Source organism: Hibiscus syriacus, unplaced genomic scaffold (assembly GCF_006381635.1).
Source record: "Hibiscus syriacus cultivar Baekdansim isolate YM2019G1 unplaced genomic scaffold, ASM638163v2 tig00116951_pilon, whole genome shotgun sequence".
NCBI classification, from domain to species: domain Eukaryota; kingdom Viridiplantae; phylum Streptophyta; class Magnoliopsida; order Malvales; family Malvaceae; genus Hibiscus; species Hibiscus syriacus.
In genome coordinates, this window is record NW_024063482.1 from 1345952 (window position 1) to 1364802 (window position 18851).

Consider the following 18851-nt stretch of genomic DNA (forward strand, 5'->3'; position numbering starts at 1 on the left):
TTTACGATGAGTAAACCAACTCAAAAGAGGATTGATTATAATTCCTTTGGCTTGTGAATTGAGGAATTAATTAATGATAACTTTGGATAGAGAATGTAGGTTTTGGTGTGGTTGAAAAATGAGATATGTGGCAAACACAAAAATATACTATAAACTGAAAAAGAGTGTATTTGTGTCCTTACTAATAATGATTTAATAATTATTATTAATTTAATGATTTGATATTTAATTATTTAATAATGATTACTAATAATTATTTATTATAAATATTTAATGATTTAGATTTGATACTAATAATTTAGTAATGATCACTAATAATAAAATTATAAGATTTGATAATAATGTTTTAATAATGATTACTATTAATTTTAAACAAATAACAAATGAGTTTATAATTGTTGTCGATGCCGGTTGCATCACGCATTTGATGACTCTACTCTCCTGGCATACGTACTAGAGTTTGTGCAGCCTCAGGCACCTATCTATTTTCCAATGTTTGAGTTGAAGTATGACTTTGATCAAATGACATATATGATGTCAAATACTACTATTTGTCAGCCATCGTTTTCAAGTGGGATGGAAGAGCAAACTGGTGGAATGGTAGAGCATAGTGGTTGAAAATATTTACAACACCAGTTGAAATGCTCCCAATGAATGAGGAGGATGGGTACCATACTCATGAGCAACCGCAACCACCACAACGCATCAGATGTCTGCTCCAACATTATCATTCAACAACACCCCGACATCGACAACAATTATAAACTAATTTTTTATATGTTTAAAATTAGTAGTAATCATTATTAAAACATTCTTATCAAATCATTCACTGGTAACCTGAAGCAGGATCGTTGCATCGTGCATCTGATGACTCTATTGTCCTGGCATACGTACCAGAGTTTATATAGCCTCAGGCACCCATCTACTCTCCCATATTTGAGTCGACGTATGACTTTGACCAAATGACATCTATGATGCCAAATACCAGTATTTGTCATTCATCGTTTCCAAGTGGGATGGAAGAGCAAACTGGTGGAATGACAGAATATAATGGTTGGAATATATTTACAACACCAGTTGAAATGCCCCCAATGAATGAGGAGGATGGGTACCATACTCCTGAGCAACCGCAATGACCACAACGCATCAGACTTCCGTCCCGACATTATAATTCAACAACACCCCGTCATCGACAACAATTATAAACTCATTTGTTATTTGTTTAAAATTAGTAGTAATCATTATTAAAACATTATTATCAAATTATTATCAAATCTTATAATTTTATTATTAGTGATCATTACTAAATCATTAGTGTCAAATCCAAATCATTAAATATTTATAATAAATAATTATTAGTAATCATTGCTAAATCATTTCATTACTAAATCATTAAATATCAAATCATTAAATTAATAATAAATTATTAAATTATTATTGATAAGGACATAAATACACCAATTTTAAGTTTATAATATATTTTTGTGTTTGCAACAAATCCTCATATTTTTCAACCACATCGAAACCAATGTTCTCTATCCAAAGTCATCATTAATTAATTCCTCAATTCACAAGCCAAGGGAATTATAATCAATCCTCTTTTGAGTTGGTTTCCTCAACGTAAAGGAATTTGTTTTTCCTATTAAAATACTCCCAAAGTTGGCTAAAATTTGCAGCAACGCAGTGCATGGTCGCTCAGAACACTTGGCGACCTACATCCACGCATGGAGAACATGGCGACCTGCACAGATTGTCCGAAACATCTGGCGACCAATTGTTGAAATCACCCTATCTCAACAATTAATCCTTCAACTGCATTATCTCGTGATTTTTATTTATTTTGAAAGCATTATCTCGTCAATTTTTCCCCTCACATGCTTGTCGGGTACTAATATCAATTTTCGTATATTATTTTTTATGTAAAGTTTTATGTTAAAAGAGATAAAATTTTAAAATGGTAAAAAAATGAAATTATAAAATTTTAAAGGTAAAAATAAATTAATAAAAAAAAATTAAAATATATGATAATTTAAAATTTTTAAAGAGAGACTATCTTCGACTACTTTCTTTCAATGCATCTCTGACTTTTCCTTTTTAATATTTATTAACGTGTATATATACAATTTTATATTGATTCTATTCATAAATCGGATTTATTTTATATATATTATTATATTTCTTCGAAATTGACCTAAATCGAAATATATTATCACGAACCATAGATTTAGATCTGCGACAAGTCCGCAAAAGAGATTTTGTGCAAAGTATTGGCTTGTCCAGGCCACTAGACTTGGCTGGATCCTTGATGGATGAAGCATATTCCATTTAATTTAAGATAAGTAAAGGGATAATGTGGAGGTAATATTTAATTTAAATTCGAATTCCTTATATTTAAGATAATATAAGGTGTTTGTTAGATGAGACTTTATCTCAACCGATATAATTTAATTTAAGCTATTAGATCTAGGGGAATTCAACTATAAACATAGGTTTCATCACCTCATTTGTAATTACTTTAGTTATTTCATCCCATCCCATTCTTTTATAGTAATAAAACTCGTATATTTAATTTAAGTTTCTCTCTTGTCGCTTTGTTTCTAGTTTTTCAATCTCATTGTGTGGTCTCTCCTAGTGGCTTATATAACCCTAATAGTATTTACACTTTCGCATATTGTTCAACGTTGGGAGGGCATGTTCGTTTCTTGGTGAGCTAGAGTTCTCACAAGGACGTGATGAATACCCACTCATTTAACCGAGAAAGTATCTAAGACCATATAGAGTAACTAGTCAAAACTCTAATTACAAAATTCATAAGCTCGGCCCAAATTATAAGAGAAAATGAAAATGAGCTAAACTGACCTATTTACGAGAGAGATCTTTTAATTTAGACAAATAGTTAAAACTTAAAATGAATCAAATTGATGTTACATAAAAGCCTGCTTAAATCGATTCAATAGTACAATTAATTGGGTTTGATGTTTGACAATAATATAATAAAAAGATCCGACATGTTTTCCACATAAGAAACCTTTCCAAATCAATAATCGACTTTCTTCGGCATTCAATCATTGATACGTTGAAAATATATTTAATTCCAATCCCAAAATTCAATTCCATTAAGTTTTTCATCTTCAATTAAAAAAAAGAATAAAGGGTTTGATGAGTGCTTATGTCCTTTAGCCACAGTTTAAACAACGTTGGTGGGACATGGTGGAGGAGAGAAGAAATAGAAAATAGATTGGGATTAGGTACCAATTCGATCATGTCGATTTTCAATTTTTAAATTCGGGTTGAGTGGAATTTTTTGAGGATGAGTCGAGTTTAGGTTTAGAGTAAAAAAATTCATTTCGGTTCGATGTAGTTTATAATCATTCCTTGTACATTTAGAGATAATTCTAATAATATCTTATTTTATTTATTTCATTTAGATTCGTCTTTTACCTAATAATAAATTTATACATATAAATCATTGTAGATTTTGACTTAGAAAATCAGATCGAATGAGATCCTTCTAAACCTTGGGTCAGATGTGGGTAGAGAAGTTTAATTTTCGGATTAAGTTCGGGTAAACCCAAAACTCAATCCGATTTAACTTATGATCATCTTTAATTTGAAATACCTAGGAGATATAATATTTAAATATTATAGGTCAAATTTCTTAGTTTTATTATTGAATTAAAATTAAAGAAAAAATTATTTTTAAGTCAGTTTGGGCCATGTTTAATAAAAGTTATAAATGTCCTACTACTACACCAGAAGTTATTGTTGATAAAACTTTATGTATATAATTTAATACCACAAGTGTGATAAGATTTAGAAATTAAATAAAACATTTTGTCCATTTGAGAATTGAAACCCCATATTTTGATCAAATATCACCATACACGCATATACTTAATATCGTTCTACATTTAAATATAAATGCGTGCTGGAGTAATTAGTGTGTGATACTATTAAACAAACGAATAAAATTCAATTTATAAAAAGAAGAAAAAGCACAGGGATTTATAGAGTAATTTATTCCATTTTGATCAGCCTCACAAATGGGTAAAAACAAAGTACACAAAACACTTCGTTTTGTTTTGCTTCATTTATTCATTATACTAAACAAACACACAACACGAACTTGGCTGATCAAACCTTCACCCATCTTCCACTTGCTTACTTCTTCTGTTTCTTGGCCTTTCCCATGCTGCCGCTGCAATCTTCGTTCGGAGCTGCCTTCCTCTCCAACTTCATTTTGCTGGAGGCAGATTGCTTCCCGAACTCTGCCGGACTCATCTCATCCAGAAGGTTGATTGGAGCAATTTCAGGCAATTCGAATGTCGAGTCATCGGAATCCAAGCTTTTCTCGCCTGCATATGTCAAAGAGGACATAAGAAGGCAGCCCGAATAGGAGCATTGTATAATCATTTTGAACCAACTTTTTAAAAGAACAGTGATCAGCATTATGCAGGAAGAATGTAGAATCAACAAAATATTTTCATCATATTATTGTTTAAATACACATTGGGATTAATTGCAACGTAATTCCATGAAGTGAAAGCAGTATTAATAGCCAGGTTATGCGCCAGAGTCGATAAAAAAGAAGAAGAATAGCGACATTAGATTAGTAAGCAGAACAAAGAAGAATCAAGTTTTGAACTTACTAGGTTCTGGCCTGCTAGCTCTTTTATTTGACCTGCGGGAAGGTTTCAGGGGACGAAAATCCTGCAACGTAGGATTAATGCATAAGGAAACAAATCCAAACAAAAATAAACTTCAATTACAATTTGTATGAAAGGAAAAAAAAATGATTATTTACGCGAATTGGCAGAGACATAGAGAAAAATTAACATAGGGATCAGGAGCCATTAATGGATACTCAGATTTCGGAAGAAAAAGACAGAAATTAGGAAAATATTCAGCAAGGGTTACATACTATGAAGGTTTGTGGTGAAAAATCTTAAATCAAATCTGAAGTGAGAACATAACAATATCAGAAAATCTTCAAACGAAACAGAAGCAAAATCACAGATCAAGGCCTGAATGATCTTTTAAACACCAAGGATTATTGTCTCATAAATCATATGTTGCATCCACTTTGGTTGGGAACCTAAAATTCATATTCAACCCACAGTAACCATCTATGTTGCTTCAACTCACATTCTCCAATGCAAATTTAGATCTGGTAGGGGATATGATTCTCCAAATACACTCCAAATATTTAAAAACACTTACAAAATTTAACATGAGTATGCAAGACACATACCTATATAAGACTCGTTGATGAATAAAAGAATTAACAACACCATATGGAAAATATAAGTTGAAACTCACAGCAGCGTACATGGAAAGCTTAGCAGCTTGTGCATAGTTCACGTATCGCATGAGATCTTCATAGGAGTCAAACTTTTGCCCACTCTCCGGACATGTGTAGTACTGCAATACCCAACCGTTTAAAATACCAGTCAACAAAAATCATCTTTATAGTACCTACTTTTCATCTAGGTTCCATTGTATCACAAACAATGTTACTACCACAGGTTCTCTTCGAATCACGTGCCTTCAAATAGTGAAAGAACAAGACGTTTTATTACAAGCAAGTTGAAGATCAAATAGTTATCTACTTACGGGGGTTAAAGGAGAGATACAGATGATGGTCAGACATGCCATAGTAAATGGAAGAAGCTAAAGAAAAAACGAAAAGAAAAAGACTTAAGTGAGGATGCATGAGGGTGCATGCAGTAGTATTCTGCAGAAACCTCATATCACAGAGCTCTAGTAATAGCTGCAAAAGGGGCATTAATTGTCACAATAAGTATAGGTACACTCTTGGAAGATCAGATCAGATCGGTCAGTTATATGGATAACCGATCTTGTCATGATGATAGCAACTAGCAAACATCAAAGACTTTCTCCACATAGTCACAGGGATTTACCTTCAAGGTTCAGAAATTTAGTTTAGACCCCAACTAAATATAAAGATCTTTTACCTAGAGATGATTGATAGCCAATTTCAAAAGAATATTTCACACCAGATAAGATCAATTTCTAGCATCTGATTTACATCCGGGACTTTGATTTTAAAATTTCATCAAGTGCATGCACTTACAAAGAATCAAAACTTTTTAAACCACCCTATCATAGTTCTTTCACTTTCTCGAAACAGAAAACTAAGGTTCATGTCTAGTAAATGCATGGGAAAATTTCATTCTTAATATTTCATATGAAGATGTGACATGCATACCTCACATAAAAGCACATGAGTTAACAGATTAGGAAATAAAATCAAGAAAGGAAAAATCAGATCGACTGATCAATCATCTCTAAAAACTGAAATATTATTAAGCATTCAACAAATTAATGCAGGTAAAACACTTGATTAATGGAGCTGATATGTATCAGACCTCTCTAGAGCCTAAATCTCATATAAATTGAAAAGAGATAAACAAACAACAATTAAATGCTCAATTACCGAAAGACTAGATCCATCCTTCTGTTTTTTGACAACCAACATCCAGCGATCAGGAATTGGCCCTGAGGAATCCTCGTCTGCCATAGGGAAAATGATGATCTCTTGAGAGTGCTTAAAAGAATTCCCCCTTGTTTCTGCCACCAGAGAAACAACTCAGACCCAGACTCTTTTTATAAGAAAGAGGCACTTAAAAGGCGATTCTCAGGAAGAATCAAAATACTTTTAAAGCCACGTGTTCCCGTTCTTTCCACGTGTTTTATGAATCAAAATCTGAAACGCGCCTGAATAAAAAAAATGAACAAGAACACCGTATTTGAATTTTTGTATATGGAACACAAAAGAAAATACAGCTTACTTAGCATGTTTGCTAAGATGACAGAAAAGTTCAACGGGATAATGACATACGGCGAAAACCAGTGGACCACTGAAATAACTGCCATCTTTACCTTTCAAAGGCAAATTGAGTATTCTGTCTACAAGTTTGGAAAAAACAGATGACTCTATTTACGGCCGTTACAAAATAGACGACAGATTATCCAGCCAGATAAGAAACATTATCAACCTAAGAGCAATTCAACAATAGAACAAGAGATATCATAACACACAAGAATAACCTGATCACAGCAGGCGACTTATGAAAAAGTCACACAGGGGATTATCAGATTTACAAGAGAAATCAAAGGCCTTGTTTGACACCAGAATTTCCAGGGCTCTTCCTAAGATAGATCAGTTAGTCCTCTATTTGAGTCCTCCTTAAAGCCTTTGGACTTTATTCTTTCCAATAACTTTTTGCTTTTCGGCATAAGCAGAATAATATAACCAGTTAACCACTGATAGAAAAAATTGAACTACCTATTAAGAAATGAACTGTTAAGTTTCAAACACTCACTGATTGATGCCATTTTGATCTACTAGACTTAAATTGATAAAAGCAGACATGGCAATCTACAAGCTATGGATCCAAAGAAAAAAATACCAGCATAAACATTTCTCATCCAAACTGAGAAACTAGTTCTATTATCACCATCAGAAATGCAATTCAAGAGAACAGAAAGGATACAAGCGTTTGCTTCAACTATTACACATGTCCAAAAACACATAATGCAAAGTGACCTTCTCAAAATCACAACAGATTACATCATTGTACCTATAATAGCTCATAAGAAATATGGCTGTAAATAGACTTATTTAATTTTGCTTTTAAAGTACAAATTGTTACTACTGCAGCTAGAAAAGGAAGCAAAGATTAGAGGATCCCAACAAATCCTTTAACTTTTAACATCATCATTATCAACAAGAACAATAATAAAACTCATCTCAAATAAAACTAGTAACAACCATAAATAAACTTCAATAAGAAGGTAATAATTAATAGAAGAACCAAGTTAGTGATATATGAATGTGTGGCTGTGAACATTAATAATAGTAATAATGACAAACATATTTCCTTAGGACAATGTTTTCTAGGAAATATATGGAAATCAAAAGTAATTGGAAACAATATGCAAAAGAGGGTGAAAAAAAACCCTGTATTTTCATTTCCTCTGTTTCCATATGCAACTGGGCAGGACTTAATGAGAAAAAGAATGAAAGGAACATTTAAGGAAGCCAAAAGCACCGCACCACATTATTCTTGTTCATCAAAAGACGGAATATCATGTTGCCTTATGTTATTCATTGATGAATGGCATGCCATCGTAATGAAAACTGTTAATTGTTTTTCCTGGTGTTTCTTTGGTTGAAAAAAAAACACTTTTCTTTTGTTTTTCCTTTATATGTTTTGGAATTGAACTTAAAGTTCAATCCACACTTAAACATGGTTAGTGCTACCCAAGAGCTAATAAGATTCTTGAAAGGGCTTATTGCAATACAGAACTTTGTGAAATAACTCCCAGAAACTCCCATGACATTGGTGATAATTGTCACATTCCATGCTTTACTAGCAAGAATGATGTCTCTCAAGAGTTCATTTTGAGTAATAGAATTTTATTCTTGTTTGGCAAACAAAGCTAGAAAAAGACAAGGCATCATATATTACGATCACAGAAGTAGCTATCATAAGTCTTAAAGTTTACAAGAAAAACACCAAAGGGCCTACGAAAGAAAAATGTTTGGAAGTTCAATATGTTAGAAACACAAACAACCTATTTAATAGGAAAGAGGTCCACGATGAGTGCAACAGCAGCTGTTTCCACGTCAACCATAGCAACTGCATCGGTATTTTCCTTTCACAGGTGTCCATACAACACTCACCTAAATCTGAACCTGATAATCAGAAACACAAAGCTTCAGCCAAATAGAAGCAGAAAATAAGCAAATGTAGAAGAAATTGAAAGACACTAAGAAACTACAGAGTATTAAGCTAGCCATCTAGTAAAGGATTGAATAAGGACAATGTCGATTACATAACTAAAAAATATAATTGCTTTGAACATGCAATTGATAACATAAGATATTCTGCTGAAATGAACATGCAAATGATAACATTAGATCCTCAAGTCACGCCCTACCAACTGTTTTACAGGTTAGAAGCAAAATGAACATGCATTTCAAATTATCTAATTTAAAACATATCTTAAGATGGGAAGAACAACTTCAAATAGGTTTCAAAGAAGTATATAATTTCAGTTAGCAACAAGAGTGTGCAATAATAAGGCTTCATATGATTTGGTAAACACAAATACCATATTGCCTAATATCCTTATCCAATATATTGTAACCTTCCCCACACCCGCAGGGGCTTTTTACTGGACCTTTTTATCCAGGTAACAGTTTTTCCATTATGTTCTCAAACATTAAACCACAAAAGTCGAATAAACCCTCGTGAATGTTGATAAGGCGCTACACTAGAACCTTTCACAGTTAATACAATTGCTTTCATAGCCGTGAAGCCCATTTATCATGATTAGAAATAAATTACATGTCTAATGCTATAACAATTCAGCCAACGAAAACAATAACATAAATGGACTGAACCAATTAAGAAAAATCATCAAAACCCATTTCAGATAATCAACTAAAGTAGGATTATGTACCTGAATTTAAGCTTTCGAAATGTCAAGAACACTGCTTTCCTGCAATGACTATTGGAGCTTCAAAAGCACCATCAACCATATTCAACAAAGGTAAGTTACCTATAGGAATCAAAGTCTCCAGTGCAAAACTGGAAAGGGGAAGGAGGGATTAATATGGAAGGGTTTAAGGAAGAAAAGAGTCCCGATAGAAGGCATGTTTGCATTGTTGGAAGAGAGGCAAAAAACGTGAGGATCATCACTTAAAAAGGGGAGGTTTAAGTTCTGTTCTTGAATTTTCAAATGATATAATCACACCCAGAAAGAGAGAGCAAAAGCTGATGGGTTTGTACTTGGAATGAGAGTGAAGTTGGCACCGGCAAAACCAGAAAAAATAAGGATGAAGCCATTACGGAATCAATTCTTCCTTCTCAAGGTACGGGGTCAGTCATCGGTGCAGATGGGAACCATATCCTTCGTGTCGGTTGTATAAAGTATACCGCTATCTATATTAAAGGAAGAAAAAAATATTAAAATTTGGTACAAGTCCCGGTCATTTTTTATATTTTTTATAAACATAATTTTTTTTCCGTAAGATTATCAGTGGGAATAAAAGATTATCAGGGAATAAGATTACTAGGAATGTTGTATTTTGTGTTTGGTTGGTTTAGCAAGAATGTAAGATTACCGTGTTTGGTTAAAAGAATAAAAGATTATTGAAATATATATTTGACCAAATTATCCTTATTATATATTTGTATAATATTACAAATTATAAAATATTTATATATTTTCTTTAAAAAATTAAATTCATAATATTTATATAACTTTTTTTTACAAAATTAAAAATATAAAAAAGGTTTAATGAAAGGAAAAAAATTAACCCCTGACCTTCATATAAAATTTTAATTATAGATTTTTTTTATAAATTTAAAATAATTTAAGGATAAATTTGTAATTTAACCTTCGTAAAATTTTTATTATTCAATGACAGAATAAGGATATTTTTGAAAAAAAATAAAAATTTAAGGGCATTTTAGTCCAAAACGCCAGTAATGTTACAATATCTAAGGGAAAGGAGGTAATGACATTCCCGGTAATATACCTCAAAAAATCTACTATTGGTAATACAACATTACCGGGAATGAGATTCCCGGCCAACCAAACATTAGAATGTGGGATTTCCATCCCATGGGAATCCCACAATCCTTGAACCAAACACCCCCTTAAGGTAGGATTCCGGGCTCCCTAAAACTTTTAGGATAAATTACGTATTTAATATTTAAATTATCAGTTTTAATTCATTTTAGTATCTAAATTTTTTAATTTTTTTCAAAATTATACCTAGTGTTTAGTTTTTATTTCATTTTAGTACCTTGCCGTTAAAAACTTAACGGGTGATTAATTTAGTTATTAAACACATAATTTACCTAATTTTTTTATATTTGATAAATTTTGGTCTAATATTATTTTGGTTCATGTAAAAATAAGTATTCAAATTAAAAATACAATAATTTATTATATATTTAATTAAGTATGGACCGAACTAAAGAAGAATAATCCTATGTTCTCAATTTTTCGGTCTATTAATAATATAGGTCATTGGAAGTTTAAATATTAGACAAATTATGTATTATCTTATGAATTTTGAGTTTAAATACCTAATAAGCTATTGTATTTTTCTTAAAAAGTCCAATATTTCAACCCTTGTCAATATTTAATCCTAGTTTCGTCCCTGCTTTATGGTGACACGTTATCATTCATTTTTTAACAATGAGTGTTCATATAAAACTAAAACGTAACAGTAGGTATGATTTTAAAACAAAAAAGATTTGGATGATCAAAATGAAACAAAAATAATAGTTGGATACTATACTTGTAGTTTACCCTTAATTATAAAATATGACTTTAATGGGCTCATTTGCGAAAAGACTAAAAGTTCGTGGATAACTTGTGAAAAAGTACCAAAGCCCATTTCACAATATGACTGTCTCAATCTGCGAACATCAGGGAAGCGTTAACTGAACAGCGATCGTGAACTTCAATTTCTCTCAGGTACTCGTGAATATTATTTAGTTCATAAATTCCATTGTTTTTTTACATTTTCAATTTTCGTCTGATCTGATAACTTTGATGGTCTGATTTGTAAAAGAGTCAATCTGATCCGTCGAGTAAATAAGCAAAGATGGGAGGAGGAGAACATGGAGGGCATGGACATGGAGCAGAGGATTTCAGGGCTAAGGTGTGGAGCATGTCGGGTGGCCCTTATTGCCGACCCAAACACTGGCGTCGCAACACTGCAATTGCCATGTTCGGCGTTTTTCTCATCTGTATCCCCATCGCCATGAAATCCGCCGAGCTCGAGGTTCCTAAACCCCTGCCTTTTCTCACATTATGCTATTCAGAACGTCTTTTACCCTAATTGTATGAATTGCTGAGTCCAGGTTTAATCCTTTGAGAATCTAAATAATTGGAACCTTTATTAAATGTTTAGTGCTAATATCTCTGTTATGAATATGCTGGATCCTAATGCAAATCTTATCACAATTATCAGTTCTGGTAGAATCTGAATACAGATAATTTAAAATTATAATAGAAGTTATTGGTAGAGTGAGGCCTTAATTAGTAGGGTTTTAGTTTGTTTTGATAAATATGTAGGTTGAAGCTTGAAAATTGTATACAAAAAACAAATAGAACTGATCATTCAGACATTTAGCCGAATGTTAACTAGGTGTATATCACTGTCCTCTAATTGTTCTTTCTTAAATTGTATTCGAAAAACAAATTCATTTCTTTGGGAGGTTTTCGATGAATAAACAAAGTTTTGAAGTTCATAAAAATTGCTGTAAGTTCCATTATACCCCATCCATGTTGTGCAAAGATTTGCTTTTCGTAGTAGCTTCTGGCTGTGCACTTATTCCCGAATCCTTATTACTCCTATTGGCAATAATTACCAGTTTAGGTAATAACATAAGATTGCAGCTTCTTCTTATCACATCTCATCAACTTTATGTTAACTTCCTCCATGGCATTTATTCCCTAATCTTCTACTGGCCATACATCAATGCTATAAGGTCAACTGTACATATGTCTCCCTTCAAAGATGGTCATTTTTGCATTCACTAAAGCTATGTTTGGTTATTTAAGTATTAACACAGAGAATAGCTTGATTATTACTTGAGTTTTAAAATAGTTTGTCATTACATAAAGAAGAAATAGTACAAATCTAAACTTGAAATTAGAAAGATGAGTAAAAACTCAAAGTAAAAAATATTACCTATTCAAAATAAGCAATATTTATACATTCTCTTTGTTAAAATTAAGTCATGTGAGTGGTTAAAAATGATAAAGTGAAGTTAGTTTATTGCTAGCTCATTTCCTAATCATGAGGAAAAGAAAACGTAGAATAAATGTTACATTGTCACTTCAACCAATTGACAGTATGCATTTTTTTAGTTTATTGTTAGTTTATTGAAGCCGGTATGCAATTTTTTATTGTTTTTATATGCACTTCTTATCTCCTTAGGTAGCTGCAACCCATCAAAGCTGTGCAATCTAATATCTGCTAGCTTTGGACTTAATCCTTATTGAATACCAGTCTAATTTCTTGTCAATTCACTTAATCCTGATTGAATACCAGTCTTTCAATGTTACTGATTTTTGTAATAATTTACAGTTTGGCTTCTATTTTCTCATCTTGTAAATTCGAAGTCGGCTTCCTCCTGGCTTCATGGGATTCACTTCCTAATCTTTTACGGCAATATGCTAATGTTAGAAGGTCAACAATGTATATGCCTTCCTTCCTAGACTGTGGATTCATCATTCACTTATTCCGAAAAAAAATAAAGATTTCCTAATGTTTTGATCACTAGAGGTAAAATGTTTTCTATTGTTTAACTATTTTTCAAATACCAACATTTTTAATACTAAAATACTATATTAATATTTGAATATTTTTAAAAAATCTATTTAAAAATTTATTATTTGATATAATAATATTTGGAATGATCCAAGTTGATTTTCGATGTAAAAAATCATATTTCTTATGCGGAGTTATTCTCCAGAAAATGACTTAACCTTTTGAAAAGGAGGAGTCAATTTACGAAAAAAATAGCTTATTTTTGTTGAACTGTAAGTTATTTCCCATTGACTAAGCTATTTTCTATGAAACTAAACATGTTTTGGAAGTCATTTTCAGTGAAACAGATATACCTTAATGTAAACATTGTCAGTTCATCAAATGATTGAAGTCAATATTCACATTTTTAATGCTTTATATGCATTTCTTATCTCCTTAAGCACCTGCAATTTAAACTGATTGAACTTACATATTGGAAACGGATTGTTGCTTAGTGTTGCCAAGGCATGCGCCTAGTCACATCAGTGCTTTAGGTTATTCAACAAAGGCGCTTCACACCCTTTCAGGCAGGTCCATTTGATTAGGTGTTTGCTAGGCATGCTTTTCCCTTTTAAGGCCATAAGCATGAAAAAGCCAGTCTAATTGAATTTCTCTTTAATTTCTTTTATTTTTCATTTGATATACCTTGTAAGAAAAGGATAATATCAAACTCTATACCTTTTTTACGCCTTGCGCCTGAGGCAGTATAATGGTATAAGCGCCCAGAGTGCACCTTGCGCCCTTGACAACATTGTTGTTGCTTATCTAATTCCAAGTTACTCGATAATGGAATCTAGATGTACATGGCCATGATTTGTTTCATAACTTTGTGACTAAATCTATTAACTTTAAAAACTTGTACATCTTCATTTATCAGCTAGCTTCAATTAGAATGATATTTTTAGCTAAAAGGTTATTTCTTGCAGCAACGGCCTCATCAGCCTGTTCGTCCAATTCCTTCACAGCTTTGGTGCAAGAACTTTGGAAACAAAGACTATTAAGTCCACCCGCGCTCCTGTTGATGAAGTATAAATGGTGGTTCAAACCATCATATGGGTGGCAGTTTAGCAAACTTGCAATTCTTTATTGCACTGGATTTGGTAACATTTTCTGTGATTTGAATTTGAGACTGTGGTTTAGCTTTCTATATGATCAATAAGTTGTGCCTGTTACTTTCACTGTGATCTCCAGAAAATCTTGAAACTGCCTTTTGTAAGTCCATCTTTCTGGTTATTGGATTCTAAAAACACGCTTTCTCGGCACTTTTTAAGCACAATGCTAAATTAGCCCAAAAGCACAATGCTAAATTAGCTCAAAAGCACAATGCTGAACTGATAGAGGGGCTGTTTTTTTCTGGCATAATGCCAAAAAAATGCCCGTTTGACTAAATAGTCATTCTGGTTACTATTCTTGTTTTTAGCATTTTGGTCTCAATGTTTCATTTTAGAATAAAAATACCCCTAATATTTGATTAAGTAGTCATTTTAGCTCTTATTCTTCTCCTGTAACATTTTGGCCACAATGTTTCATTTTAAGGTAAAATGATTCCTATTTTGGAGCGTTGATAGTTTGTTGACTAATGATTTCCATCTACGGAAGAGTTTTTTTTATCTCAAAATGAAATGTTAGGGGCCAAAATATTTATAAAAAAAGAAAAGAGGTTAAAATCCCTATTTAATCAAGTGTTAGGGATAATTTTGTCATTATACCATTTTTTTATTATTCGAGAACTTTTATTTTTATTTTGAATAGAGTAGTATTATTCGAAAAAGTAAAAGGTGAAATAAAAGGATGGTTGTAGTGGTGGGGGTGTTGTAAAGGTTCCCCACCGCAGGCTAAAATTCTATTTGGGTGGCATATGAGGAAACAGAAAATTAAAAGTGAAACTCGTTTTCTTTTTGCCGCAGCCTAGCCGTCAAAACTTCAGCTTTCATGTCATGGTTTGCTTCTGTGGTTTCATGCTTCTTTTCTGATAATGTGACTCTGGCTCTGATAACTTCCTTGGATCACATTCACATTTGAAGAATCAATTCCGTTCTTCACAACTTGAACTGGAATATATATGTACCACCAATTTGATTAATTGTACTAAAAAGAATTCAATGCAGATTACCGTAATAATAAACAAATAAAGACAAAGTATATGAGACTTCTAAATTGGGTAAATTTCAAGAATAGTCACTTTCGTTTCAATTTTGTTCGGAATTTTACTTATAAAAGGGCTTATATTTTAGTTGACCCTTAAATTTTTTAAAATTTAATTTTTCACCCTATTAAAAAAACCCTCAATTCTCTTATTCCAAAAAAAAAACTCTCTTCCCCTCTCTAACCCATACCCTAAAATTAGTGGATCAGCTAAGATGTCTTATTATAAGGAAATTCATGCATTTCTCTGATAGGGGTATGTTCTAAATTTTAGCTTTTTTTGGACTTAAAAACTGAAACTTCCATTGAATTGTTGATTTGTTGTTACTCTGGTTTGATGCGAGGCTTTCTGTTTAAAGCCTTCATTTGTTTTTAAGAGTCTGTTTTTGTGTGTTATGGAATGTAAACACCGATGTTTAGCTTTAGATTGTTTTCTTATTTTGGGTCTAAAGTCTGTAACTTCCCAAATTGAATTTGTTATTTACTGTGTATAAAGATGGTGTTCTGAATTGTAGTTGAGAAAAGGAATTAATTTGCTCTTTTTCTTATGCGCATATTTTGCATAAGACCAGCACATGGACCCTCTCTTTGTTCATCAGACAAATTGGATTTACTTTCTGGAGTTTAAAATTGAATGATAACTTTGTTTTTGTTTTTACTGTAACCTCACTTTTCAGCATTCTTAGCCAATATCCATAGACCATGGACAGATTTACTTGTTTCTTTACCCTCATTCTCAACTTAATGTTAATTATGACCTTTTTAACAGCGGTAATAGTGTCATCAGCCTTGTTGTGAGCCCTACGCAACACCTGCTCCCACCCATGAAAAGTTCATATGAGAATGAAACAGCATGTACTGATAGAAACCATTTTATAATCCACTTTCTTATTATAAATGTACCTTATATTGAATCCATCATCTCATACAGCAAAAACAAACAAGAAAATGAGAGCAGAAATCGAAAGAGGAGAAACAAAATGCATCAGAAAAGGAAGGCGGTTCCAGAGAATATATAGACGATGGTTGAAGGTGACGGCGACAATATTAGAGAAAGAGGAGAGTTTCTTTTTCTTTTTGAGAAAGAGATTCTGAGAGTTTTTTTTTAATATGGTGAAAACTGAACTTTCAAAAATTTAGTGATCAATTTATAAATAATTGTTATTAATGTGACATGTAATCAAATTAAGGGAAATTAACGATTAAAAAATAACAGACCAATAATATAAATTATCAAAATGTAACTTTTAACTAATAACTCTATCCCTTTTCAACTAAGTCCTTATTTCATTAAATTAATTGATAATCGAGCCTAACAAGTTTTACATCTTGTGATCATGTTTTTTATTTAATTAATTTAATTAACATTTGAGTTTAATAAGTCCATTTTCTTTCAATTAAATCTTTATTTAATTAAATTAGTTGAGAATCGAGCTTAATAAGTCTTAGGACCTTATTTAATTAACTTGATTGATCATCAAGCCTAATAAGGTTAGTTTCTTTCGATTAGGTCCTAAATTTGATTAATAAGATTGACTTTGATATATTAATTGGCTTCAATTCGGTCCTAATTCACGGCTTTTAATAAGATTTTAAATTCAATTTCAAGCAGGTTTATTTTTACGCAGTTATTATCAGTGTTTTACCAATTTCGTTCTTGTAGTCATTTTCGAGACAACATAGAGTACCAATTTTGGATGCGGTAAGAGTGCTTTAATTTTCCCTACACGTAATTGACTTTTAAACTTGACTTTGATGTTTGTGTTAGACGCATATCAAATTTAAAGGTATTCAGTCATACCTAGGCCGAAATGATCAATGACAACTCCATCTTTTGACAAGCATGTTAAGGATCCGACATTTTCGAATCACTATCAAGTGGTTTCAACTATTAAAATTGTTATGTGAACTTGACTTTTTTTTTTTAAAATTTAATTTTGGGATTCAATTATATTTATAGTATTTTGGTATAATTAGTTATTATATTTGAAATAAAATATTTATATTTTATACTATTCTAAAATAACTTGAATTCTTATTAACTCTATTCGACCTGAGCAAATCTAAAATAGAAATGATCTAAATTAACTAAGAAAACAAATTTTGATATTAATTTAAACTAAAAAGTAATATATATATATATATATATATATATGTAACGCCCCCAACCCGTACCCGACCCAGATACGAGTACGAGGTGTCACATTGACTTTTCAAAACATTTACTTATACAAAATAGTGAATAATTTTAAAACTTTTACTAAATACTACTGAATAATTTAAATAAAATACAATCATATGATTTTTACAAAATATTGAGTTAATCGATTGATGGAATCGGCCAAGAGGGAGAGAATTGGCAATTAAAATTTTGGTGGAAGCTTTTGCAGAAAATTGAAAATAATTGCACAGCGATTTAGAGTGGGTCGACTTTCTCAACCAAAGTCTACGTCCACTACCTTAGCTATCCACACTAAGGATTTTCCAACAAATTCACTAATTTGTTTTTTCTTTTGAGGACAAAGAGTAACCTTACAACTCCCTCAAGAATTATACCACAATTCTTGAGCACACTCTTTTTCAAAGAGAAATACACAAATTTGCAAACTTACAAGGAAAACCTCACAAGGCAATATGTTTGCACAATTCTAGAACAAGATAAGAACACTCAAAGATAATTACAATTGAGCACAAATTGTGTTCTTGAAAGCAAAATGAATATTGAAAGGAAATTTGGCTTGAATTGCACAAACTTGATGTTTGATGCTTTCTCTCTTGTTTCTCAATGATTTCTTCTTTCTTATTCTTGATCAATGGCTTCTAAGCTTGTTTAAATACACCTTCAAATGATTCTGAACATTGGGGATGCTTAGTGGAGTCAATAGAGTCGTTTAAGTGTGAAAAAATTAATTAAAGCAGTTGGGAGCGTCAGTGCATCGATGCATACCCATGGTGCATCAGTGTAAAATTCAAATATTTTAACTGTTGGACCCTTAGTGCATCGGTGCACTACGAGTGCATCGATGCATCAAGTGCATTCGATTTTCAAAATAGCCATAGTGCATCGATGCATGGTTTGTGCATCGATGCATCAAATGCATTCGATGTTTTCATAAAATCCTTAGTGCATCGATGCATGAAATGCATTCGATGTTCAATTTAATTCATGGTGCATCGGTGCATCACTTTGAAAAATTGATTTTAGGCTTGATTTTGGTTCAAAATACTTTGTGAAAATTGTTTTAAAAATAGTTTAAGTATAAAACACAATTTTACACATTTAGTAAGGTTTGAAATTGATCTTGAAAGACTTGGAGTAATAATTTGATATTAGATTAAT

At 31.9% G+C, this 18851-nt stretch overlaps 2 protein-coding genes across 2 annotated transcripts; one reads left to right on the forward strand and one right to left on the reverse strand.

Annotated features, from left to right (window-relative positions):
* Positions 1 to 4007: 4007 nt before the first annotated feature.
* Positions 4008 to 9931, reverse strand: LOC120188885. Its single transcript, XM_039192262.1, has 5 exons — positions 9493 to 9931; positions 6458 to 8722; positions 5320 to 5421; positions 4650 to 4710; positions 4008 to 4355 (listed from the first exon to the last, which is right to left on the reverse strand). Exons 2-5 carry the CDS (start codon positions 6539 to 6541, stop codon positions 4162 to 4164), a joined length of 441 nt encoding a protein of 146 aa, XP_039048193.1. The 5' UTR covers positions 6542 to 8722; positions 9493 to 9931; the 3' UTR covers positions 4008 to 4161.
* Positions 9932 to 11591: 1660 nt separating this feature from the next.
* On the forward strand, positions 11592 to 14585 carry LOC120188781. Its single transcript, XM_039192181.1, has 2 exons — positions 11592 to 11833; positions 14293 to 14585. Exons 1-2 carry the CDS (start codon positions 11654 to 11656, stop codon positions 14365 to 14367), a joined length of 255 nt encoding a protein of 84 aa, XP_039048112.1. The 5' UTR covers positions 11592 to 11653; the 3' UTR covers positions 14368 to 14585.
* Positions 14586 to 18851: the final 4266 nt, after the last annotated feature.

Bases quoted from the DNA above. Each gene is read 5' to 3' on its own strand.
- LOC120188885 (XM_039192262.1), bottom strand. From the start codon at position 6,541: ATGGCAGACGAGGATTCCTCAGGGCCAATTCCTGATCGCTGGATGTTG. The intron at 5,422-6,457 runs GTAATTGAGCAT...TGGGTATTGCAG, and splicing joins AGGATGGATCTAGTCTTTCG to TACTACACATGTCCGGAGAG. The intron at 4,356-4,649 runs GTAAGTTCAAAA...TGACATATGCAG, and splicing joins AGCTAGCAGGCCAGAACCTA to GCGAGAAAAGCTTGGATTCC.
- LOC120188781 (XM_039192181.1), top strand. From the start codon at position 11,654: ATGGGAGGAGGAGAACATGGAGGGCATGGACATGGAGCAGAGGATTTC. The intron at 11,834-14,292 runs GTTCCTAAACCC...TATTTCTTGCAG, and splicing joins TGAAATCCGCCGAGCTCGAG to CAACGGCCTCATCAGCCTGT.